The 26,807-nt window shown below is 40.0% G+C and overlaps 1 protein-coding gene across 3 annotated transcripts in view; it reads right to left on the minus strand.

The window, feature by feature from the left end:
• The window catches only part of LGI1 (leucine rich glioma inactivated 1), a 37,560-nt gene extending 11,062 nt beyond the window's left edge, over window positions 1–26,498 (minus strand). For 2 of the 3 annotated variants that reach the window (XM_026481686.4, XM_026481685.4), the window contains exons 1-4: window positions 25,992–26,498; window positions 25,526–25,597; window positions 6,998–7,069; window positions 6,824–6,895 (exon numbers count right to left, since the gene is read on the minus strand). In XM_026481686.4, the coding sequence (XP_026337471.1) occupies window positions 6,824–6,895; window positions 6,998–7,069; window positions 25,526–25,597; window positions 25,992–26,458 (683 nt within the window). In that variant the 5' untranslated portion in view covers window positions 26,459–26,498. The remainder of the gene's footprint in view (window positions 1–6,823; window positions 6,896–6,997; window positions 7,070–25,525; window positions 25,598–25,991) is intronic. The other variant, XM_044378032.3, reaches the window with a different exon arrangement.
• Between the last annotated feature and the right edge of the window lie 309 nt (window positions 26,499–26,807).

Genomic DNA, 26,807 nt, shown 5'->3' on the forward strand with positions numbered 1-26,807 from the left:
TGAAGCCTGCTCAGCATTTGGTCCTTAGGTGAAAAGGGTGAAGATCTGGTGCCTATTAGGTTAAACAGCTAGAGATATTGAGACAGCATTTCATGGGTGTTTAGGCTTGATGTTAGGATCATTTGATTCTTCAAATTCCATCTCTGCATTGAGTCTTGCTACTGGAGAGCAAAATAGAAAACCTAATTCATTCAATTTTCTCAGTTTCTCCTTTCCCTCCATTGTCCCCCCAGCTTCACAGAGTAACAGCTTCATATTATTAGTCCCCTTTCCCTAATAGATGCTCTGGTTGAAATACGTTCTGTGTCTTTTGTAAAACTGGTTGTCATTCTCATTGCCGGCATCATTGGGTACAGTGTGGTGGTTTGGGGGGCCGGCTTTGTCTCAAGCGGACAAGGGCTTCAACTCTCAGGAGTGTGCCTTTTGCCAATTTAATTTAACCTGTTGGTTTCTGTCTCTCCATCTGCAAAACTGAGTAAAGAATACCAATTTCATTTATTGTGAAAATTAACACACACACAACTACTAATATTTTTTATATACATACTTTTGAAATGGATTCCAGGGAAAATTTCAGCATCTGCAGGTGAATATTTAAGCCTTACGTCAGATTATCAGGACTACAAAACTAATCGGTTTCTTTGTTGTTGTCAAAACCAGTGATATTTAATACCTAAGCACTTTTAAATGCTCAATTCAGGGGGCTGAGATCATCTATTCTCTGCCCTCTGAGTAGGCAGAACTCTATGCCTTGGTATTTTTAAGTGTCCCATCTTTTACTGAAATATATATATCAGTAATATATATATCAGTAACGTGTGTATATATATATATATATATATTAGTGATATATATGTCACTGGCATATATATTTTTTGATATATATACACACATATATATACACATGCATACGTATATATGTAATAATACTTATTATTTCTTCAAGAAAATTTGGAAACTGAAAAAATTATTTTTTTAAAGGATGAAATAATAATCATCCTGGCAGAGGTCATCACTATTAAGATTTTGTCATATTTTCTTTCAGTCATACTACAGAGTTCATCTCATGAGGGATATTTATGTGGAAAGCAAGTGATTCCAGAGAGACATGCTATTGGTCCTGAAGGTCTAGAGACCTTCTTCTCTCCTCTTTTTCTTTCTGGTCCAGAGTGAGATGGCTTGAAAGAGTGTGAGCCTGAATTGGTGTGGGGGACCTCCTTCCTCTTCGAAAGTCGCTAGGTGGGCAAGGGTCAAATCAGTGCTGGATTTTAAAACTAAATACAAGTATTATTAGGAAGAAGAGGAAGACAAATTAGAAGGCTGATGGAGAGAGAGGCAAGGAGTTGGTTGTGGCCACCAGAGTTGTCAGGAAAAGACGTTCTGCGTGGTATGACTGAAGAAAATCCTGGTGACTGTCCAAGCCGACCCCTTGCCTGTCCATCCTCTCCAGGGCTCCTTGGATTGGGCAGCAGAGAGGGGTGGAAATGACATGGTCCAGTAATGGCATATCTGGGTTTTCTTTTCTACAAAATGAATAATCACTTGGTCAGAATTATCTGCAAGTTCTATTCTAGCTCTTAAATCACATCTTTATACTTTTTACCATGAAAGACTGTGGCTTCATCTTTAATAATTAGGAAATGACATGAGGAGAGGCAACCTTTTAAGCCACGTAGTTTAGAGTTAATGAGTTTGACCACAGATTTTTATAGGGAATAGGAATGCACTGGAATGTCTGAGGGGGGAATGAATAGAACTGATCAGGAGGAGTGAAGATGAGGTGATGAAAGTTTTGAGGACACGTTTCACCCATGTTAATTTTTTCTAGGTTGATTCTGTAGTGAGTACTGAAAGGATGCTCTTCTTACCACTATATTCCTAGTGCCTGGCACAAAGTAAGCCTTCAGGATATACTTTGAAAGGAATGAATGAATGGGGCAGGCTGGAGTAGAGGAGAGAAAGGGCAGCAATCTAGACAAAGAAAAGAGTAGAGAATGCTTCTCTTAGGCCCCTTGTACCTAGATACTGGGTTAGGAAGAAAGTGCAAATCCTGTGAACTGCCCTATGCCACCCACCCCCACATCACAGGGACCTGCTGCTCACAATGTGCCCTCCCTCCTCATCACCTCTCCATGGCAATCATTCCAAAGCAATGTGGAGGCTCTTTAAAGGGTGCCTTTAACTAAGCACTGTTCCTACTCCTGATTCAGAGCCTGCCTAAGAAACATTCTTTAAGACACCAGGGAACTGCCCAACTGAATATCTAGTTGCCTTGAAACTAACTGAGTAGGGTCAAGCATTCGCAATGGCAGACAGTCTGTCCGTCCCAACAGAGGGGGTGACCATTCCCTCCACTCTGGTGTCTTCCTGGTTTACCTGAGAAAACCTCTGATGATGACTATGGAACCTACTAGAAAGTCTCCTCTCTGAGGCAGACCAGACTGGCTCCAACAGCACGTTTGTTTCAGTGCCGCTGGGCTCTGCTGCTAAGAAAGCAGCGCCCACAGCCATCTGGGGTGCTCCCAGCCTCCCTGCAGTGCAGACTCTCAGCTTGAGTCGGTGTCTCACTGAATTCACGGTGCTTCAAGTGCAGTTATTTTAATTTCATACAAAATGTTTAAAGGGAATAAAAACACTGCAGCATTTGGAATCCTGATCCAGGACCAATAGAGGTTAGGCAGGGAGTTTTAGTTCATTCCTCCCTAATGGTATTTCCTGCCTATCAGGCTTTGTTCTAAGCACTTTGCATAGATTAACTCATTCGATCTTAAAACAACCTTAGAGCTCGGTATTCCTAAGCACCTTCTTATCTCCTGTCCCTGTTTTTACAGATTGTTATCACTCCCATTTTACACAAACGAAATCTAAGGCACAGTGAAGCTAAGTGACCTCCTGATATCCACAGCTGTTCAGGCTTTGAACCCCAGCAGTCTAGTGGCAAAGGCACTGTCAGCCACTACCATGCACTGCCTCTTTACATGTATGTCATCGTGAAGTCTGAAATGAAGACATCCTGCCTGCCTGACTGGGGACACACAGGCACCCTGAGTTTGGGGACTGCTATAGACATCTTTTGTACCCCCAGTGCTGAGCAACCAGCAGGTGCTCCACAACACGTATAGATTGATGACAATTTTCCCCAAATATTTTTATACATGCGTGCCAACAGTCCTGCCTATACCAGGCCTTAGTCACAGTGACACATATGTGATACAAAGAAAATCATTACCAAAAAGGCTTATGGGTGTTAACAGAAACTAATACATAATGTTTAGAGATTTTTGTCATCATTGGCCATAAACTATTTTTAATGCATTTTCACCTGATTTCAAAAGTAATACACAGCAGAAAAATTCAAACCTTGTTGAAATATATAAACTATTCAAACATTAAGGTTAAATACATATAACATTGGGACAGTGATTCAAAATAAAGTAATAAATAGAGGGTCCCAGGATTTGACTGGCATTTTAAGGACTGGAATGTAAGGAATTCTCCCTTTTCTGAAAGCTTGCTTGAGGGGGAGGGGGTATATATAGTAACTTTTAAGTTGTCTATAAATCTCTCTTTAGAAGTTAAGTCTCCTGAGATAGATATATAAGAAAGTGAGATAAGTTTGTTGTTTCCTTAGAAACTAACTGTATCTGTGGAAATGCTCAGGTAGGCCCCTTGAGGCAGCGTCAGTGTTAGGCCAGAGTGGGAACCAGTTGGATCTGAAGCTATAGGTCTCATTTCAACTATTTGTGCTTGGAGACTAAGAGTGAGGCTAGGGCCCTGTCTTCAGAATCTTCTCCTTCTTCCCTAGTCATTTTACTCCTCAGACCATGTCCTGTGGAAGGATCCAGGAAGCTCAATCTAAGCTTTCTGGTCTTGCTATAAGTGACATGGTGGAGGTGGCATGAGACATCTCATTCAAAACCCCAGGAAACTTCTGCCTTTACCACTACTGGCTGGGGGAGCAGCTTAAATGCAGGGTGCACTTCCACGTTCTCATCTCTCAACAGGGGCAGTGCTACACCCTCTTCTGTAAAGTCACCAGGAGACTACAATGAGGTCGAGAATCTGAAAGAGCTTTGTACACTCTTCCACAGGTATATGCAATTTAGAGGGTCTGGTGAGAACTCCTCACTGATCACAGTGTTTGCCTTCGATAGGGAAGAGTTGGTCTGAGGTAGAGGAAAGTGTGCTTTAAAGCCTAAAATCTTAAAAAGGAAACTAATGGCTCAAACAAATGTCAGATTTATTTATAGGTGGTAAATAATGGAAAATTAACTTGATGTACTGAGCAGTCAGAGGGACATTTGGGTTTCAAATTCTCCCTACCCATCTCTCCTGGAAAGAAAGAAAGAAAAGAAAGGAGAAAAGAAAAAAGGGAAGAAGGAAGGAAGGGAGGACATCTTGAAGAACAGCATAATAACTTGGGGACAGAGGCACTCAGTAAGAAAATATTTGTTTGTCTAATTCCTCTTGCCAGACTGAGCTCCTCCAGGTTGGAACTGGATCCTATTCATCTTTTGTGGCACTTCCTAGAGACTATTTAGGATGAACCATATGGCATTGCATTTTTGTAGATCAAGAACAGTCTAATATTGGCAATGCCAAATGAGTCAAACTAAGTGTTAGATAAATTTTCAAGAGACCTAAGGGTCATGTTCACTCAGTCAACTTTACCCTGTTCCCTCATAATATCTCCTTCCCATCTCTAGCACCTGGTCGGAGAGGTTGGACTTTCCTTTCACTGTCTGACCCTTAAGATTCCTGCTTCTCTCCTTGAAGACTGACTTTGGTCTTCCCTTGAGCTTGAACATGTCTGGATACTAAGTACATGTTATACCAGTCTCCCCTGCTTATAAGAGGCCTCGTTAAGACCCAAATTTCAATTCCCATTTCATTTAATGGAACTAACAGGCTCTAGTCAAACAAAATAGATGTTCTTCATTAGGGTGCTGTATAGACTTTTTTCTTTCTCCCTTTGCTCTCCATCTCTCCCCTCTTTCCTTCTGTTTTCTCTTCCCCTTCTTTCCTCCCTTCTTGTCTCTCCCTTCATTAACCCTTCCATCCATTCTTTTCCCCTCCCTTCCATTCATCCATCCTTCCTTCCTCCTTTCCTTCCAGGTAGGGTAGTCCTTTAGACTGGAGAAAATATACACTTGAGTGAGCCAATAGGAACAAAGCTTATATCACAAGTTCCCAGACAGGACATGTGGATTTTACATCCTTCCTTCAGCCCTTGATGATGCTGAACATCAGACAAAAGCTCTGTTGAATGGGATTTATGTGAATTAAGTAGCTCTCAAGTTGAGGCATGACTTCCATTTCTCCTTCCATATATTTGTTTCTGTTTTTTATTTTTTTCTAAACAATGATGTTTGGCTCCGTGAGAAAATGGCATAACATGTATACCATACACAGCTATTTCTGTATCACATTACAGTATTGATATATAGCACAGCAAAGCGAATGTTTTTTATTATAACGACTTTTTGCAGAAGACTTGGAGGGTCTAATGATTTGTGTGTAATACATCTGGCCATCAGCCCCCTTTACTGCAAATCCAAATAGCAGTTGAAACAAGGTTTGGTGAGAGGAAGTGTTATGACCCTGTGGACACACTAGAATGTAGGCTCCAAAGGCAAGTATTTTTGTCTGCCTTGTTTCCTGCTGTATCCTGGGGCTTAGAACAGAGCTGGCAGTGAGGTATTGTGAGGGAACACGTTACAGTTGACAGAATGACACTGGAATCTCCTGCATCTTTGTCTTAACACTAATGAGACACATATTAGGCACTTGAAAAATAGTCTTCAATGGATGAATAGCCATTGCAGCTTAACTATTGAATTGATGTTATAATCCCATAACCATTCAGCTCGCTAGTCACATATCCCCTCCAGGTCTTTGTTTTCTCATTTATAAAATGGGGATTATTGTGCCTATCTGGCAGGATTGTTGAGAGGATTAAATGAAAATCCATGTAAAGCAAATTGACCAACATAATAGTAGGCACTTAATAAATGTTAGTGCCTATTCTTCCCATGCCCTCTAGCCTCCTTCAAAATACTTCCGTGTGTGTGTGTGTGTGTGTGTGTGTGTGTGTGTGTGTGTGTGTAGGGGGTGGGAGAGGCGAGGAGAAATAAGTTATTTGGTTCATGTTTTTCAGGGCTTCCCAACCTCGGCCCTATGCCATTTCAGGCTGGATATTTCTTTGTTGTGGGGGCTGTCCTGTGTACTGTAGGGTGTTTTAGAGCATCGCTGTCCTCTACCCACCAGATGTCAGTTACAGCCCTGAGTTCTGACAAGCAAATTGTCCCTAGATATTAATGAATGTTCCCTAGGAGGCAAAATTGCTCCCGTGAAGAACTATGATTATAGCTATAGTCATCCATTGAATAATTAAGTGTTTCATTTATAAACAAATTGTTCAGGTACTGTGTAGACATTGCTGGTGGTTATGGTATATGTTTAAATGTATATAAGGTCAGGGCTTACACAGAAAAAGAAAAACAGCACATATCAAATTAAGCTATATAGTCAAACCATAACTATCCATGAAGTGAGTAATGATATAGATAAGAAAAAAGTTATTTCAGTCACACAACTTCCCTGCATTAAATTGTTTTCCTAATTATCGCTGGATTAGGCTAATCAGTCTCCTGGACCCACACTGGCTGATGACAGGGAGATATGGCACATGTGCATGGAGAGAAATCATTTGGGTTTCTTAAATTTTCATGGACTACCCGTAAAGTGGGTGTTTGAACCGTAGGTTATCAAACTGCATTGTCCATTAGTAAACTTAAAAAGTAATAGCGACATTCATACTTACAGGTGAATTAAAGACTTTAGTCCCCGGAAAGTATGTCTTGAAATGGACTTGATGTTGTTGTTTTCTATGAATCTGCAATAGGTTATAATATTTGTTGTCAGACAGCTGTAGGAACCTGAGAGCACTTGTCCTGAATCATTATGTCCAAAAAAAAAAAAAAGTTTCTTTACTTACAAATACTCTAGATGTGGAAGACCAATAAAAGCATCATCACTGATCACATCAAAGGAGTTCGATGTGAATAATCTGCCCAGAAAAAAGTACACAATGAAAATGGTTAACCTGACAGATTGTCAGTCTTTGCTGCTGTTATCTCTTAGAGAAATGAGTGGGAGTTGTATATGAAAAAAATGTCTGGGTGTCTGTCTTTTACAGTGTTATTTATTTAGGTAATCCTTGCAGCCTTTTTTTTTTTTTACCCTCAATTATCTCCTCATCAAATACTGATTGAGAGTCCTTATGCTCCACTTCTCACAGTGATGGATGTCACATGCCTTGGGTAACATTTTGAGATACAACGGGACAAGTATGACAGTCAAAGCAGCCAAAGCAACATTTTGCACATTTTTCACAACAAAGACACTAACAGAATCTTTCCCTCTTGCTCTAGAAACTTCTGGAACATTCTAATCAGCTCAAACAATGGTGCCTCAAGGTGTTAAGCCTGGAAACCCTGGAAAAGTAGCCCCATCAAAGCCTGGTTGTGCTTTGATATCTCATAGTAGATAAGCCATTGACATTGGCTCAATGAACATCAACTAACCTTCTTAGAAAATAGAACAGGCTGAAGATGGGAAACAATGAAGCTTAGGAAAGGTATTAGATCCATTTTATTACTAACTAGTTGAAAAGAACAATTTCACTTGGGCACATTTATTTGCAATTTCCAAATCCACAAGAATTTGATTTTGAGATTACTGATGAAAAGGAACATCAACCAGCAGTCCCGACATCCTGTTGAACAATTTAGAAGAGTTGCCAGTTTTTGAACAGGAGATTTAAAGGAGGTGATTATAGGCCAAACAATACAAAGGTTTTTGCTTTTGTTTTTTCAGAGTGAGTATTAGTTTATGAAATTATTTAGATAAAGTGTTGATATAAGCTAAAACATAAGGTTTTAAAGGTACTGATGACAAATTTATACCGGGTTCGAGTGATATTCAGTCTACATATTAAGGTTCTTGTGTGGGGGGACCTCTTATTCTACTTATAACTATTCTCCAAAATGTGACCGTGGTCACAGACCAGACGAGATGTTTGACAATTTATGTCTCATACGTATCATTTAACTGCACTATGTAAAGTCCAATATTCCTTGTTAGTAACCTTTTTGACTTACTTTTGAAGTCTAGGGATTAAAAATAATTGCTACTAACCAGCTTGGTGACTTCACCTCTCTGTGCCTGTTAACTAAGGAGATTAAAACTAAGAGACCTCACTTTTTGAACATTTATGAATAACTTATTTGACAACTGGGATTGCTTTAGAATAGTCAGAGGAGGGGAAAACAGTGGATTGGAGATAAATTGAGCATGATCGATAATCTTTGAAGGTAAAAGATGGGTACACGGAAGTGAATTTCACTATTATCTCTACTTTCATATAAGCTTGACATTTCCATAAAAATGGGGGAAAACACAAATCAAACAAATAAAACTAGATGATCTGTTCCATTTCTTCTTAAGCTATCAATCCTGGAGTGATGTTGGATTCTCTATCTCTTCTCCATCATAGCTTTATACTAAAATCATTCACTAGGCTCTGAAAAGTCACCACTAAAGAATAATAATACTTATTAAACGCTTGTAATTATTAAAACAAATTCAAAGTTTAATGATTTCAGTCCAACTTTGGCAATTGTTTCTTCTTACTTCACGGTTCTGGAAAACAACAAGATTGCTCAGCTTTACTCTGAGGTAAGCTAACAGCCAAAGCCTTCCTGAGGTTCTGGATTTTTGTTTCATTCTGTATAGGCGGTATCAAGTATGGAGAGAATAGAGTAAGGCAAAATAGATACAGAGAAATACCTCCCATGCTCACTGGTTTTCAAACTGCCTCATGGTTGGACCAGCCACTTCAAAGCTGTACACTCCAAGTCGCCAGAAGAAATAACTTTCAACACTAGTTCCCCTTATGTTGAAAGCAGATGGAAAACAGAGCGGGAAATGGATATTAGTGGACAGAACTTGCCCACACATGTCAGGAAAATAAAACAGAGAATTTCCACTAGAATTTGTATCTGCTTGTTCATTGCTTATCCCTAGCACCTGTAATACTGCCTGTCCCATAGTGGACACTGAATAAATATTTGTTAAACAAAAAGGAATTCACTTTACATTAAATTCTTGTCACTACTACATTACTAGATTGAATGTTCCTTGGAGTAGGGACTTACCCTTATTTGCTTTTTTGTCCCTAGCCCTGAGCACAGTTCCTGGTTAAATAATGCTTGTTGAACGAGATTTCAAGGATCAAAATCTCTGGCTATGAAACTACATGCAAAAATATGAATGAATCTCACAAACCTAAGTTGAGGGAAAGACACCAGAACACAGTAAAGTATATTTTATGTGATTTCACTTATATAAAGTAAAAAACCCCAGGAAAACTCATCTATACTAGCAGAAATCAACGTAGTGGTTACCCTCGGAGGTGGGTAGTCACTGGAAGGGAGCACAAGGGGAGCCTTTGGAGTAAAGATAGTGCTGAGTTTCCTGACCTGGATGCTGGTTACAAAGGTGTTCACTTTATAAAAAATCATGATGATGGGGAGGGAGGAATGAATAGGCAGAGCACAGAGGAATTTTAGGGCAGTGAAAATACTCTGTATGATACCGTAATGATGGGTACATGTTGTTATATATTTGTCCAAACCTGTAGAATGTGCAACACCAAGAGTGAACCCTAATGTACACTAGAGACCCTGGGTGATAATGCAGATTCATCAATTGTAACAAATGTCCCACTCTGATGGGGGATATTGGTAATGGGGGAGGCTGTGCATGTGTGAGGGTAGAGGGTATATGGGAATCTCTGTGCCTTCCCCTCAATTTTGCTGTGAGCCTAAAACTGCTCTTAAAAAATAGTCTTAAAAAATCATTGAGAGGCACCTGGGTGGCTCAGTTGGATAAGCGTTTGTCTTTGTCTCAGGTCATGATCCCAGGGTCCTGGGATTGAGTCTCACATGGGGTTCCCTGCTCAGTGGAGAGCCTGCTTCTCCCTCTCTGCCTGCTGCTGCCTCTGCTTGTGTTCTCTTGCTCTCTGTCAAATAAATAACTAAAATCTTTTTAAAAAAATCATTGAGATAGGGGCGCCTGGGTGGCACAGCGGTTAAAGCGTCTGCCTTCGGCTCAGGGCGTGATCCTGGAGTTCCGGGATCGAGCCCCACATCAGGCTCCTCTGCTATGAGCCTGCTTCTTCCTCTCCCACTCCTCCTGCTTGTGTTCCCTCTCTCACTGGCTGTCTCTATCTCTGTCAAATAAATAAATAAAATCTTTAAAAAAAATTCATTGAGATAAACATTTAGGATGTGTGCACTTTTCATTACATACGTTATACTTCAATAAAAAAAAGTTTCTTAATAAAAACTAAAAAAAATTCCCTCTGATTAAGGTAATAATGAATATCTTAGTCTTTTGATTCTAAATTCAGTTGTAGTTCCTTTTTTTTTTTTTTAAAGATTTTATTCATTTATTTGAGAGAGAGAGAGCATGAGCTGGGAGAAGGGTAGAAGGAGAGGGAGAAGCAGAATCCCTGCTGAGCAGGGAGCCTGATGTGGGACTTAATCCCAGAACCCTGGGATCATGACCTGAGTGAAAGGCAGACGCTCAACCAACTGAGCCACCCAGGCACCCTCAATTGTAGTTTTCTATGGACAAGGATTCAGTGGACAGAGATATATAAAATTATACATACACTATAAATATAGTTGAGCAGCCTATCCATTTTATTGTCCTATGTATACTTAAAAAGACTAAAAATCATGTTCTATAAAGTGGGTAAAACTCTGATCATTAATTTTTATGAATTTCTTAGAAATGTTTGATTTTAATATTATTGAATATTATTGAGCCAGATATTAAAGAATCCCACAGTCCCTGTTAAAAGAAAACTGCCCCACCCACACCATCTTCACACATGACAGACCTCAGCACACAACCTCTGTCCCTTCCCACAGATTATTAGGGCAAGAAGGGCTCAGGTCTTCATCCAGGGTAGCTGATCCTGAGGTGAGTCAGCCTCCCAAGGCCCAAATGCCCTGGTTTAAAAAGGCAAGTTGGGTAAAGATGAGTCCCTTCCTGGGGATTTGGAATCAGCAGGATGGAGCCATCCAGCAGAGGAGCCAAAGGAGAGAGGATGTCTCAGGGCTGAGTTAGCTCCATGGCAGGCAAAGTATGTGCAAAGCACACTCAGGAGAGAGCAGAATGTGGAAGAGGCCTTGCAAGGGGAAGGGTGTGTGAATGTTGGAGCAGGGGAGATGCCTAGATCTGTGTTTGATCCTAAGCCATTGCTTCTCAATCTTGGTTGCACTTGCGAATGACCTGAGAAGCTTTAAAATACTGATACCTGGTTTTACCCTGAGGGGTTCAAGTTAAATTCTACATTTGGGGTGTGGCTGGCGCATGGGGAAGTTCAAAACCTCCCCAGGTGACTCTTAAATGCAGCCTGGGCTTTCCTTCCAGGTCAGTTACACTACTCCCCTCCCCCCTTTACCTGTGGCCGCTGAGAGAGCATCTGCTCTCCTTGCAGCAAGTCTGGTTGGAGCAGTGGCTCTGGACATGGAGGTGCTGTGGACTGTCTGTCCCCATAACTACATATAGTAAGAATCTGCAATACTATGACTCAGATTTCATAACCATCCTCACAATAGCAACATCATGGAAGGGTTGGTGGGGACCAATGTACCATATGAATGAACCTGTTACTCTGAGCCACAAATCAGAGATCTGGATTCCATAGACTTGCCAAGCAGCCATCCTGTGGATTTGTGTGGAGATAGTGTAGAATTTGCCCTTCACCCCTGGTCCTGTGGGACCCTGTGAGGTCTCTGCCATTTCCTCTATTCTGAGGGAAGGAAAACACCAGGCATTTGCCCGTAGGTTTTGGTGGAGGTGGACACAGGGATGTGTGATGAGTTATCTGTACCTTGCCCCCAAAGGTGATGCACTTTTATCTCTTCGTCAGCACCCTCATAAATTCAGTAAGAAAAGCAACTATAGGAGGAATGCGGAGGACTTTTTTTTCCCTCTGCAACCAAGGGAGTATGTTTCCTTACAAGAAGGAGATTTAGGAAGACTGTACAAACCAACTGTTAATTCTAAGCAGGCAATAGCTCATTCTTTAAAGGATGGTTTTTGCCTTCATAATAGTCTATATTTCATAGACTCCTGGTGGATTTTATTCTTTGGTCTTTGGAAAAACTCTGTGAAAGTGGTAGAGGAGGTGTTAATATCTGTTTGACGGGAGGAAACTGAGGCTCAGAGGCCTGTTAAAAGCTTTGCTCAAGGTCATGAGGCCCAAGACTCCTTGTCCAGTGCCCTATTGACATATCCGGTAGCAGCTCAGTATAGGGTCACATGATGACTTAATATCTCCATTCTGGCAGACAATCATGACAACACTGCTTGGCTCATAAGGATTTAAGAAATCTAATTAAATAAGGATCCCTTTTAAAAAGGAACTAATTAATCAATTTAAGTAGTCTCAAAGTGACATTAAGATCATTTAAACCTGTATTTTTCTTCAAGTGAAGACTTTAAAATTTTGGAATGCACTTTGGTGTATTCTGCTTTTGAATATAATATGCTCATTGTAGAAATTCTGCAAAACACAGAAAAGTTTAAAGGAAAAAATAAAGATCGCATAATCATACTACCCAAAGATATTGATATGCATATACATGATACATATGTGATATATACACATATATATTTATAAAATTGGGATAATGATGTAATGTTTTTCTGCCCTTTTCATGTACTTATTTTATCATGAACAATTTCTCATGACAATAAATTTTAAATAAAATAATTTTAACAGATGAGTACGTTTTGTGTTACAGATGTAATTTAATTTTTTATTGTTGATTCCAATTTTTATTATTATAAATACTACCATAACATCCTCATAAACATATATTTTTGCCTATTTTACCATGTCAACATTTAGAATTATAATTTTTGTTTCTTTTTCTATGAAATCATGTCCTTTGACAATTTTTGTTGTTTTCTGAGCCCTTTTATATATTAAGAACACTACTTATTCTTTTCTTATCTTTATTTGATGCTGTTTTTCCCTATTGATTATGATTTGTCTTTTCATTCGTGATTTTTAACATATAGAAGTTTTGCATTTTTAATATATATCAGCTTCCATTGTGTATTTTTTCTTTGCTTTTATTCTTAAAATGTTCTTTCCTACATAAAGATCAATGAAATATCACCTACATCCACCCCCTTAAAATTTTTTTTTTTTTAACATTTGTCTACTTGATGGATTTGGGACTTACTTTATGTATAATGTGAGGTGAGACACTGTCTTGATTCTTTCCTAAATACTTACTCAAATTTACTCAAAACCTTTTGTTGAATAATTGATGCTTTCCCCATTTATGAGTATTGCTTCCTTCAAATGTCTGTTATTTTATTGGTTTTTTTCCAAGAATCAAATCTTGGATTTATTTATTATTCCTACTGCTTCCTAACTTATTTTATCTGATTGTTACTTATTTTTTCTTGATTTCCTTAAGATATTGAGTTTAGTACTCAATTCATATATTTTTATTCTTTCCTATTTAAAAGGAAAGTATTTAGAAATATGACTTTACTTTTGAGTAAGGCATCCAGCAAATCTTGAAAGGTAATAATCTTTTAAAATTGCATATCTTATTTCCACAAGTATTTAGAATAATATTCTTAAAATTCCCCATCAATGATAGGATTTTTTTAAAAAAGCCTTCATGATTTTATTGTTAATATCACACTGGAAACAGAGGATGATATCTCTGAAAAATATCTGCTCACCTCGAGCTCTAGTTTCTCCTTCTGGTGCCTATATCCAACTACCTAGATGGGTGGGTCACATCTCTTCACAAGCAGTAAATTAACACCAAGACCGTTAAGTCGTTAGGGCGTTCCTGGTTGAACTAAAAAGCTAGAACCAGAGCATTTAATTCAAAAGGAGCAAAAAGTGGGCAACAAGTTTAGTGTGGAGCTCGGAGTCCTGAGGGAAACCGAGGTGGCAACAGAGAAGTAAAGAAATGAGCAGATCAGAGAACGCAGATCTACAGGGGAAGAAGGTCAAGTTTCAGGCTGCCCAATGTCCAGCCAAGAAGCCACAGATGGGGGTCCAGAAGAGCAAAAGGACTGGGCAGGCACAGGTGTCAATGCCAAGGCTGATGGTCTGCTGAAGTGGTTTCCTGCCCTGGTTCCTCACCTTTCCAGGTTCCAGGGAAAGAGCACAGTGAAGAGGAAATCAGGAAGCGTGGGTCTTAATTCCTGTGAATTGGTCCTAAGTCCCCTGTATGGCCTTAAGACTTCTCTCTATGTTGTCAAATGAGGGGGCTAGGTCGTTTCTAGCTTGAAATACATAGGAGTCTATGCTTGCAGCATGGTGGGCTTCATTCATGGAAGAGTAGGCATGGGCTCTGCACAGGGAGCAGGGAGTGGTGTGGAGGCAGGTCTGCAGATAGCTGAATGGCAGCTGTAACCCTGCTGAGAAAACCTCCCCTTGTCTCAATCTAGACTCCTCATCTGGTCATGTGCCAGGACCCCCTGGTTCTACCGATACTCCTTCAACCTCCCTCTAGGCACTTGAGACATCTCCATTATCATCAGAATTGTCATTGACCCATGAGTGACCTGCATGGTGTCTTCTAGCTCAGAGCAGATTCTCCTGGTTATGGAGGGGAGATAATTTGGGGGGAGAGGGGGTCTCCCATATAATCTCCCCTCAGTGAGGACTACCCCGGATGAAGAAGAGAAGAGTGAGCAGCCAGCACTTGGTTGTCGCTTGGAGATGGCATTGATCAGATATAGAATGGAGAATCTGGTTTCTAAGTTTGTAACTGCCACTTATTCTGTACATGATACATAAAGTAGGTGAATCTGTTTCATCATCTGTCAAGATAGAAATTATAATAACAAAAGACTTCCTGGAAGATTCTAAGAATTACATGAGATAACGCATGTGCGCATGTCTCCAATGCTTCTGCCAAAGAATATCTGAGCAAAAAGCATAGACATAAAACCTTAGAGCTGGAAGAGCCTTTAGATACAGTGAAGAACCTTAGTTTTACTGCTAGGGAAACTGAGAGCTAGTGAGATTGTCACCTGTCCCAGACAACTGTTACGGGCATTGTCCAAGGGAATGAGGCAACCATGGGTAATGTGTGCAAACACAAAAATGCACAAATCCGGGCACATCTGTGATGTATATATGCATATATAGCTAAATGAGAGATGAAGCCACACAGGCCACAAGCTGCTGGAAGAGTTACGGGCATAGCTGGAGGGGCTTGACAACTTGTTTAGAGCTTGCTGTGCTGAAATGATTCAGCCCCTTGAGATACTAATATTCTCCTTTATCTAAAAGAATAGGCCTGGTTGAATGATAATTAATAATAGGCTGATGATTCACTGTAGTTAAATGCTCACATTCTAAGGGCATGTGCCATGTGAATAATTTACATTTGAATATTTAAAAATATGCTTTTAAGACAGGAAAGCATTAAAATGGGAAGCATCACACATGAGCACCTTATGTTACAGTATTTTGTTTTTTGTGGTTTTTTGGGTCTCTTATCCTTGAAAAACATTTTCAATGAAATTCAGTTGATCCTTAAGTAGACCACCACCTCTTCATCAGAGTTGATGGGAAATAACCCTACTTTACCTTCACATACATCTGGTGGGGGGTGAGGGGCACTCCAGAGAGACATGTAATTCAATTCCTCTTTTTACAGGTGAGGAAACTGAGGTCTGCTGAAGTTAAGGGATTTACCCAAGATTACATACATCTTTTATCAGTGGCAGGGCCAGGATTCGAATGTAGGTTTTAGATTTGCAGGGCTCCCCTTGGGAATATTCTTGGCATGCCTACTAGCAAAGATTAGAGCATGGATCTACCTCTTTGCTTTTATAGTCTATTACCTCTTATCCCAGGACATCCAAACTTTTCCTTTCCAGGAGTTGGCATAACTAGTCTAGGAATTGGCATAACTAGTCAACAGGCCACCCTCCCAATGTTGTTTATAAATTCAGCCTGTATCGCCCTGGTCCTGAAGCACCGAGGAGAAGGGACTTACATCTTATGGAAAGCCCATTCTGTGCCAAGCCTTATCTTCAGCAGCTTGCCATCTATGAACTCATTTTAATCTTTAAATGAACACTGTAATTTAGGTTTTATATTCTTCTCTTAAAATACAAAGGAAACCGAGGTGAGAGAGGCAAAGTAACCTGAAGCTTGTAACTGGCAAAGCTGGGATTCTGTGCTCAGACTGGTGACTGTCATAGGTAAGGCCATGCTTCCTCTTTTTAGTCCCATCAGATCTGCCCAGTGTCTGCTACAAATCTAGAACAGCCTTGCGCGGTAGTTCCAGAGACTATTCCCTGGAATACAAGGCCTTCATAGGGTTGAGAGATTTTACATGAACAGAAAAACAGATAAGTCTGGGAAAGTGGGTAAGTAAAGATCATTAGGGTTCTTAATTATAATACTCTTTCTATCCTTAAATTGAGACTCTTCAAAAAGGAATGAATACGCAGTTTCCCAATTTTATTGATCATGGGACCCTTTTATCATTGAGCTTTATGTAAAATGAATATTCCATGAAACGTACCCAGGGAAATGCTGGATTAGCCATTTGGGAAATGGCTGTGAGGGAACCTGCTCCAAACAAAAATAGCGAGAGCGTAACTGTAAGATCAGGGGCATTTTTCTTGTTGAATAAGCTGCAAGTGGTAATCTACTTCCTCAGAAAGATGGAGCATCCACTGGGAGGTCCCCAAAGCAGCTGTGTGTGCCAAGCTGCTTGACCAGGTGGACAGTGTGGGAGGGAGGCATGCTCCCAGATATCACACTCAATGAATCTACACTAACAAAATTGTCTGAGTTAACTAACTCCTTATATGGAGATAGATGGTTTAGTGTATCCTTTAAGATGGAATTCTTTGCACCTGCCTAAGCACTGCTAGCAAGCCTTTCTAGAACAAGGTGAGATATAAATAATGAAGCTAATAAATAATATGAATACCAAAGGCATAGATTTCTAATCTCCTATGAGATGTGAAGAAAAGGGAAATGACATAAAATAATCCCAGAGGCTTTTCTAAGGCAAAGTGCATTGTGAGTAGCCAAGGTGGGGAGATAAAATGTACAGTTTCCCAAATTTATTTGAGCACAGAGCCGTTTCTTGCAGGACAATGGTTCCACAGGACACAAGTTTAGAAAACGTTGGTCTAAGGCATAACATTGAAGTATATAGGTCCTGATTCATTTGCTATTTTCTTCTCTCTTTTTTTCTAAGCAAGGAGATCAGGGCTTACACATACAAATGAGAATTAAATCCTAGGGAAACGAGTGGCTCTTGCCAGTAATGCTGCCACTCTTTCAAAGGGCTTTTGAAACTCCTTCTCATTAATTGTCCTTAGGAATCAGGACACAGTCCCCTGAATACCCTTGTTAATGGCAAAGGTTGACCCTTTAAGAGGGGGTTGGATTTTGGGAACAGAACTATGCAAAGTCAAGCCCAGTGATTCATGTTCAAGAGGAAGTAGATGCAAGTAGTTAAAAGTGAGGATGTGGGGTTAAGCCCCAGATGTGCCACTTAGGAGGGGTGTGACATTGAGGAGGTTACCTAAAACCCTTCTATGACTCAGTGCTTCATCTGTGGAATGGAGGTAATCATACCCCCTCATAGGGTTATTGTGATGATGAAGTAAAAAATGAGATCGATAAAGTGCTTAACATCAGGCAATAGAAAAATGACAAACTCCCCCTAACAAAACTTTGCCTGGTTTTATTGCATGGCTTGTAAACTAGCAATGAAGACAGTTCTCAAAGAAGGATCTACAAATGTTTAGCCAAGGAAGCATAGTTGGGAGGAATCTATGATCTCCCGCAGGAATTCTCTAATGACTTCAGAATTATTTGTACATATAAATTCTAGTCTGTTTATTTTTTTTTAAGGCTCTTTGCTTTCTAAATCACATTTTACATAAGCAAACACCTGCCATCTTGCCATGTAAATGGGCACAACAACTTCTCTCTAGTCCCTGCCCATGGAAGGGATAATGAAATATCATTTTATCATCAGCCACCATGGGGAGGTCTTGGTAAAATCCCAAGGGATCTACTTAGAAAATTGAGAACCACATTATTATTTTAATAATGACTTTATAATAGCCAATTCCATATTATGAGACTCTTTCATTTAATAATCTAATTTGCTGGTTTGTTAGAATTGATACAATAAATTTTGTCCATTTCTTTAACAAGATCACCTTCTCTATTATATTAATTTAAAGTAATTCTATTTGTAGAATGAAATACAATAGAATTTTTTTAAGCCAGGAAGACACCTTAGTTAATCGAATATATAGGTCTTAAAATGTCAACTTATGTTTTGTTTGGTTTTTATCCTTTTAAAAAATCTGCTTCCAGATTTTTGCCTTCCCCTGAAAATTAGGAAAATATGGCTCCATGCTCATGTACCATATTCTCATCAGCAATGATCAGCTGGAGCTGAGGATGTCATTTTTAGTCAGGGCATGTCTTCTCTGGTTTACCCCAGTCACTACCACTCCCTATTGTCTTCTACTCATCTGCTTCCTTTATTTATCCTATCACCCAACCCCACTGGCATTTGAGTTTAAACAGCCATAATATACATATACATATACATATAAAATATACATATACATATAAAATCTGAGGCCCAGGGATATTTTGTGACCAACCCAAGTTCATAAAGCCCATTAGTGGCTGAACTGGATTTGAAACTCAAGTCTTCTAGTTCAGACCTCTTCCCATCCTACCACAGAACCGCTCATCTGAAGACTGGTCAGTGTTAATTATTTTGAACAAAATCATGTTTTACAAAATGTGGTGCCAGTTATTTTTTTCATGAGGAAGAAGTGAGAGGATTCTGCTTCCTCTCAGTCCTCTACACCCAGAAAGGTAAATAGTTCATGTTTTCTGTGAGAAGTATTTGAAGGCAAGATTTCTTAGCAGGTTCTGATGGAGACCTATGGGTAGAACAACAACATTTTGAATCTAGGATCATAAGCAAACCCAGCCCATACAATCAGATGCTAATCCGATATTGTGGTTGGTCAAATTAAAGTGATTTTCAAAAACCATAATAAAAACTAACGTTTATTATTGAGTTACAGGAACTGTGCCAAGCACTTTACATTTATTGCTTCATTTAATCCTTACTATAATCTTGTGCAGTAGGTACGATGGTTATTCCCCATTTTGCAGATGCAGATCATGAGGCTTGATTAAATTTGCCCCAAATTATAGAACTACTAAGCAGCAGAGTGGGGATTGAACCCATGTTTATTTGACCACAAAACCTGTATTCTTTGCTACTTGACACATTGTCAGCTCTCCAGGGTTAGCCATTTTGATATCACAGCTGTCACCATAAAGCCCCTGTAATCGTTTTGTAGCCTATATCTCAACAGTTGGCAAAAGTCACCATCATCACCAATCAACTGAATATCATTTTGAACAAAATGAGAAAGCCTATCAAGACTACTTTATGATAAAAAAATTAAAGAAGAGACTACCTTATGATACATTCAAACACAGGCAATTATCATTTACCTTTTGAGGGATCACTACCAACTTGGAGCTGCCACGTCAGCAGAGAGGGAGGGAGAGATGACACTCATCTTCGCGTCCCTCACCAAGCCCAATGCTGTGCCTGTTGCACAGAAGAATCCCACAGCGTGTTTACTGAAATGAAAGCGTGTTTGCTTTCATTTTGTTACTGCTTGCAACACTACAAGGAATACATACTTTTAGCTAAGCAAATATAAATAAGTCAAAAAGGAAATTACCTTTCTGTTAGTGATTTTTTTTTCATCTTAATACTGCTTAACCAACATTTCCCTTTGGATGCCTTGTCAGAATGGATAAAGAGGGAGTTTTACCCTTCACACACTTGATACTAGTTAACCTCCAGAGTCAGTAGAGAACCTGGGAGGCAGATATGATTTTTTACATGTCAAAGGCCTAGAGGAAGTCCAAGTGGGACAGAAGAGACTCAGGCAGTGGGTCTAAGAAACGCTTTGGATGCTTTGCCTTTTAAATTCTGGTACCCTAGAAATCTCTGTTGAAGAAGTTTAACATCATAATGCTATGTTTTTTTTCCTTTTTTTTTTGAAAATATAATTTATATGTACAACCAATACACACGATACAGAAGAAGGGACTGGTACAGCCCAGGAAAGGGTGTGAAGAGACTGGGAAAAAGGCAGCAAGAAAGTGAAAAGGCAGTGAAGAGGAAGGAGGTGTTCACCATGCAAACTACCACTCTCCCTGGCCTCTCGAGGGGGGAAGGTTGTGCCTGTGCCTCCCAGACTGCCCTCCACTATTTTGTTCTGGTCCCAAAGGCAAGGTAGTTTCCTAACCAGACTCTGCCTGACCCATTCAAGTTTAGTCTGTATTCAGGCCTTCAGAAGGGAGGGTAGAAGTCCTGTCTCACACTTTCTAGGTTACCTGGGTCCCTAGGACAGATTGGGGAGCTTCTCTTTGGCTTGAGGGAGTATCACCCGACCATTACTCTCTTTGTTGGTTCCTAAGGAAGGAAAACTATTCCTAATATAAAATGCTGGTATGTGGGAGGTAACTGAGTCAGTGAACACCACCTTTAGTCTGAGGTTGAACAGAATCTCTTCACATTGCTTTAGTTCAGTTCACTTTCTAGACCTCCATGAAATTAGTTCATGTGAAATCTGATAGCGTACACCAAACATAAAAAAGAATGTGACTATTTCCTGATTGGATAGCAAGACTCTTTGGTATAAAATCTGTGAAAATATGGATTGAATTCAACAAATATATGTTAGCCTCGACTTGCAACATCCAGGCTCTTTTCTAGGACATTGGCTATTGATAACCCTCCACGATGTCCAGAGACATGGGGCAGATAGAAGCACAGATAGCTCTAGTAAATGACAGGAAGAACTAGAGATATCCAAAAAATCTATAGAGTTTGAGAGAACAGAGGTCAGGGAATAAGTTACTTCAGTCTGTTATGGACAGAGCTTGGGGAGTGTTTGTGTGTACGTGTGTGCGTGTGCGTGCGTGTGTGGCGTCAATATTATGAGAGATGACCCTGGACAAATAGCTACATTCTATTAATACCAACTTGGGTGTTCAGACTTTCTCTGTTTCCAGGGAACCATTAAAAATGTCCAAGCACAAGGGTGACATGATGAGATCTGTGTTTCTAGAAGGTAACACTAATGGAGGTGGGTAGCAGGGGCACCCAATGCAGCAGCTCCCGCAGCAGTCCATGAACCCCTATGGCAGCTTCAGTTAGGGCCATGGCCTTGGGGGGAAGAGGAGGCGGCAGGTTCTCATTCTGTTTGAGAGAGGACTTGTCTGGTTGGAAGTGGACAGTGAAGGAGAAGGGGCCGGTAATGCCTAAGTTTCTTGCTTGAATAATTGAGAGGATAAAATGCACTTTTAGAGAAAACTTTGGTTGTACAAGGTTACTTTGCAGTCACAACAATTAAGTAATTAAAAAGTTAAAAATCAGAGCTATGGGTCATGAGGCAAATTGTAGACAAAACAACCTAGCTGTGACTAAAATTTTTACTTCTTGGTCTATAGTGGGGGGCATCAGCTGGCCACAAACCAAAGCAGCTAATAATTCCTCGAGAAACCCCCTTAGCTTTTAGGTCTGGCTGGGGTAGTCATTGAAGAGTGCTACATTTTTCTTATGCTAGTAATATAAGGAGGAATAGAAAAAGGGACCGATCACAGCAAAGGTGAGATAGGCCATGGATTTTTTTTCCTGGACAAATAGTATTTTGAAGGACTAAATGATAAAACCTTATTAAGGATGGACGTATTATTTATCTTGTTCATGGTATTTGCTTTTTTTCTTTTTTAATTTTTTACTTCTTATGGGCTATGTACTTGTGTGCTGATTGTGGATTAATAAAAGAAATAGTGGTATTCTCCCCCCAGACGGATCAATTTTATTGCTTCAAACAAGACTAAATCTCACTGAAATAAATAGAATTTTTTTCCTGACCACACTGAATTCTTATATACATGGATTTTTTTTTTGAGCATGATACTAAAATCAACCCTGTAATTTGCTCCCTGCAAATAGAACTCTCACAAGAGTTGGAGGGATTTAGTTTATTAAAAATTTTATAAACAAATGGCAATGTGGCCACATTTTGTACTCTTCAGTTAGAATTTTACTTCTGCAATGAGCCTTTGTCATTGGGGATTTTAGTCTGCAGTTGAGAAGAACAGGGCTTTAATGTGTGAAAACACATTTCTGTAAATTGCATTTGCTACAAGCACTATTCCCCACCACTAAAAGCAAACCCAAATGAATAATCATTCTCATTGGTTATGTTTCACAACTGGCTCTATGGAAAACATGAATGAAGTTGCATTTGCTTGGGCAAAGTTTTGTTATTGTGGCTGTTTAAAACCAGAAATGAGATATTTTAAAAAATGTTTTATACAACGTTTTTGATGAATTTTTATTAGATAATTCTATTCTTTCTCTCCTCTCTACAGAGTATGGGCTTTTGTTGTTCTTGCCCTCCAGCATACGTTGTCAGCTACCCCCAGCAGGATCTTTTCCCCCAAAACACTGTATGTAACTTAAGGAGGGCACTGCATCTGTTTTCCTCAGTACCCCAGGCTGGCATTTCAAAAAGTACTTCTCATTATGCTTCTGTAGAAGGTCTGAAAAAGCATTTGGGGCCATAACAAAATTATCAGATTGTTAGCATGGATCATGGGAATGGGTCATTTCTTTCTCCCTTTTCAACAACAGAGCAAGAAACCAACTGCCTTTGCACATCAATCAAGCGGAATCCAGTCTGAACTTTATCTCGTTACAGGATATGATAGGTCAGTTTGGTAATCCATGGTCACAAACGCTGTTAGAATTCATTGCAAAGCATAAGCCATGGCTGGTGTGATCCAGGCCTCGCTGATGGCCAAAGTCATGAAAAAGCAAACCAGGGCCCTTCGTCTTCGTGTTCCGGGGGTACTGGTAGCCCATGTGGGGTTTTCAGGGCACTGGATGGCCCTGCCCTGCAGAAGAACTCTTTTCATCCATGAACCATCTATTCCCATCAATGTTATGATTATGGCACGATTCCTATTTGGAGCCTTATGATTTATTTGCTCCTCAGTGAATATGAACTTATTAGACCCTTTCCTGAGGAGAAGGAGGAAGCAAAGAACATTGGGCAGGAAGAATGGGGAGCAAAATCTTTAGGAAACAAGGTGCTGAGATCAGCAACAAACTTTGACACCTGACACTTTTGCATAAGGTCTGCTTCGGCACAAATCTGCGTGTTGAGGTTAGCCAATGTGAGTTAAGTAAGGACATACAGGGTAAGAATTACTCGCCCTTTTGTTATTTCTGAAACCTGAACTGCTTTTAGAAATAAGGGCTGGAATGTTCCATAGGAACTCAGAGCATGGGACACAGGGGCATGGCACACCCTCGGTGTGGGCTATTTAAAAACCAGTTCTTTGGCTTCCCTCTGTGATTCTAAATACGTGTAATCACATTACCCGGCAGCAGCCGGTAACTATTCCTATACCACTGTCCAGCATCTGCGCTTATGAGGCCGGTCCACCAGTTAAAAAAACAACAACAAAGTAGACATGTTCTCACTGATTGGGTTGCTCAATCCAGGTTTCCTGTGTCACGACTAACATCTATTTAGTGTTGGAATATTAGTATGTGTTGACTGATGCTTCTCCTTGAATTTTAAGGACTCATCTATTTAACTATCCTGGGGGGAAAGAGGTGCCTCAGCTCCTGAAAAGGATGCTTTTTAAATGAGCCATTTATTTATTTAACAAGTGGACAATATAAGCACAATTATCACTTTTTCAGAAACAACCAATTCTTATGCTGCGGAAGGATCCCAGCATCGGAGAGTTTGCCTATCTATGTGCTAAAGACTCTTTTTTGGATTTGTTTGATGTGCTAACACTTCCCCTGATCATACCACTAGCCATCAATCAGATAAATCCTTTAAGAATACTCTACTCAATTGCATATCACTCCAAGACATTAGCTAGTAGAAAGACATTAGCCAACATTGTTACATAATGTCCAAACACCTGATCAGGTTTGTGAATTCAATGAAATAGTCAAACCAGTTTTGGAATATCATATAGATAAAACAACAAATTAACAGATTTAATTTATAGACTTTTTTTTTAGCTTTTTAGCTTTATGTAAAAATTAAAAACCCTACCTTTCATAAAACATGTAACCATTTGTCATACCTGATGCCAAGCATTTTATCTACTTAAATCCTATTTATCTCTGACAACAACCCTTCAATGTATCATCACCTCCATTTTACAGATGAGGAGACTGAGGCTCAGAGAGATTTAGTCATTTGCACAAGATTCCATGTCTAGTTTCTAGTGAGTGGTGGGGTTAGATTTACACAGGTCTCTCCAATTTCAAATCATGCTATTTATATATGTAACCTCAAACAGACAAAATGGCCAATTAAGGCAAAAAAACCCCACAAAACCCAAAAAACAAGCAAGCAAAAAACTTGGGTCCTGAATCATGCAGTCCAGATAACAAAAACTTGGTTGATCAACAATTGGCTAGTTTCCTCCTGGAACCATGTCACTACAACTCCAATCTGTTGCCTGACACCTGGGTCTGGGGGGACCTCTTGACCCTCACTTGGTCCTGCTCTAAGAACTCGCACTTCAATGGCCAAACATTGCACGTCAGAACAAATTATACATGTGATATTGTGCCTGTGGAGAAATCTGATTTCTTAGTCAAATATTGTTTTTTGACTATTTTGAGACATAGCCGGAATATGTGGTTCCCTCGTGGCTCACTCAAAACACACAGCAAAGACTAATCCTTTGCACCATCCTATATTAATATTTTCTTTCCCTCCTTGTAAGGCGACTAGTTATAAATGACGGGAGATTAGAAAACAATCTCACGAGAGTTAATATATTAAGGAGTTACCTAGAAAGAACCCGGATTTGTTTTTCCCCACATGGTAAATCATAGAGAGTAGCAGCCTGCCCCAGATCCCGAGGGGGGGGCCAACATCTTGAGCGCATATGTTATGCAGGGTTCTGTATCGACTAATTCAAAAACTCCAGGGCAAAATAAGCAAAGTTCCCAAGTCAAAAATGAAAGTAAAATAGTGGCATGGAATTGGGAGCATTGTTGCAAACATTCTAACAACTTCATAAATAGCCATTAAAGTAGACAGCATTACAGGTTAGCAAATTAACCATTGCAAGAATCAACCTGCACTGCCTGTGTCAAGTCACAAACAAACCCAGCTACCTCTGACTTTACTGATAGTCTTTTTCTTTCCAGAAATGCAATCACATTTGACAAAATTAATATTGAGATCGTTTTGCTAGAGGGCTTATCCAAATATATGCTATATTAAAAATAGTCATGATATAAATATTTCTCACAAGAGCTGCAGCGATGGTGTGAATAAAAAACTCCCTTCTGAGATTTCAGTAAAACCAGATCTCACAAAGGATCTGAAAGAAAACAAACAAAAAACAAACAAACAGACATACACAAAGAGACACACAGAACAAACCTTATGTTAATCCGGTTTAGCAAAACAGTCACTATTTTGACACTATTTTATGAAGTACCATACTGTTCCTTCCCAGATGGAGTAGGAGAGATGAATCGGCTACAGGTTTCTCATAATAATGTCAGGGGTGGGGGGTAACTAAGCATGTTCCATAGCAGCTTAATCAAAATCAAAATTTCTAAATGCAGCAAAATGTTAGCACTGTCAAATGGCCAAGCACGCAAGAGGAATTTCTCTCTCCATGCCCTCCTACCGATACATACAAAGCCCCAAATACATCGGCTGGAATTTTTAAATCGTAAATTAGATATCAAAATGCTTACGGGCCTTACAATGAGATAACATCAGGAGGAACGGTGCGTGGAATGGATCTGGCATTCTCACATAAAGCATTATCTTTGGTACAAGTACACACGGCAGGGCATTTTGGCTTCGCTGGTTTCTTCCCCTCAGTCAGCAAAAGCGCAGATAAGAGACATAGGAAATAAGCAATTCTTTTCAGGGGGATGCAGGCATTTCCCATCCTTTGGCTTCTCTCTGATTCCATGCAGTCGAAAAAATATCCCCAAACATGAACAGGGCTTCTGGAATTCAGCTGGTGATTGTCTTGCTCTGAGACCAGGTCACACAGGAGTCCACCCTTTTCCTCTGCCTCTGTATCTCTGCTTTTCAAAACGGGGACCTGCAGCTGATTCGTGAGCTGCTCTTCGCTCCAGCAACGCACTGCTCGGGGAAGAGACCTGTGAGGTGCTGTGCGATGGGAGGGACCCAACTGCTGGAGGAGAGAGCCGACTTGCATCACCACGAGAACACTGAGCACAGACCAGCCTTCGAAGGCAAAGTGAAGTGATGTAACAGAAAATAAACAGCGTTCTGCTTGCACCGGGAGGCCCTTTAATTGTTACCAAAAATAGGACGGCTTTATGTCTTATTAGTGGGTGGGTGGGCGGGTGGGTGGAAGCAGTAATCGTGTGTCAGATCTCGGCAGTCTCAGAAACCTCTGGGAATTTGCTGTGCATGTAGCAAACGACTGGGTAAGAAAAACTCGCTTCGGAGCCAGCCCTGGCTGGAAAAATGAAGTTAAATGAAACTCTCTCCCTCCGCAGCATTTGGCTAAAACCTCAGTATTGCTTGCTGAATCCACCTGA

This window comes from Ursus arctos, unplaced genomic scaffold (assembly GCF_023065955.2).
Source record: "Ursus arctos isolate Adak ecotype North America unplaced genomic scaffold, UrsArc2.0 scaffold_7, whole genome shotgun sequence".
Taxonomy (NCBI): Eukaryota; Metazoa; Chordata; class Mammalia; order Carnivora; family Ursidae; genus Ursus; species Ursus arctos.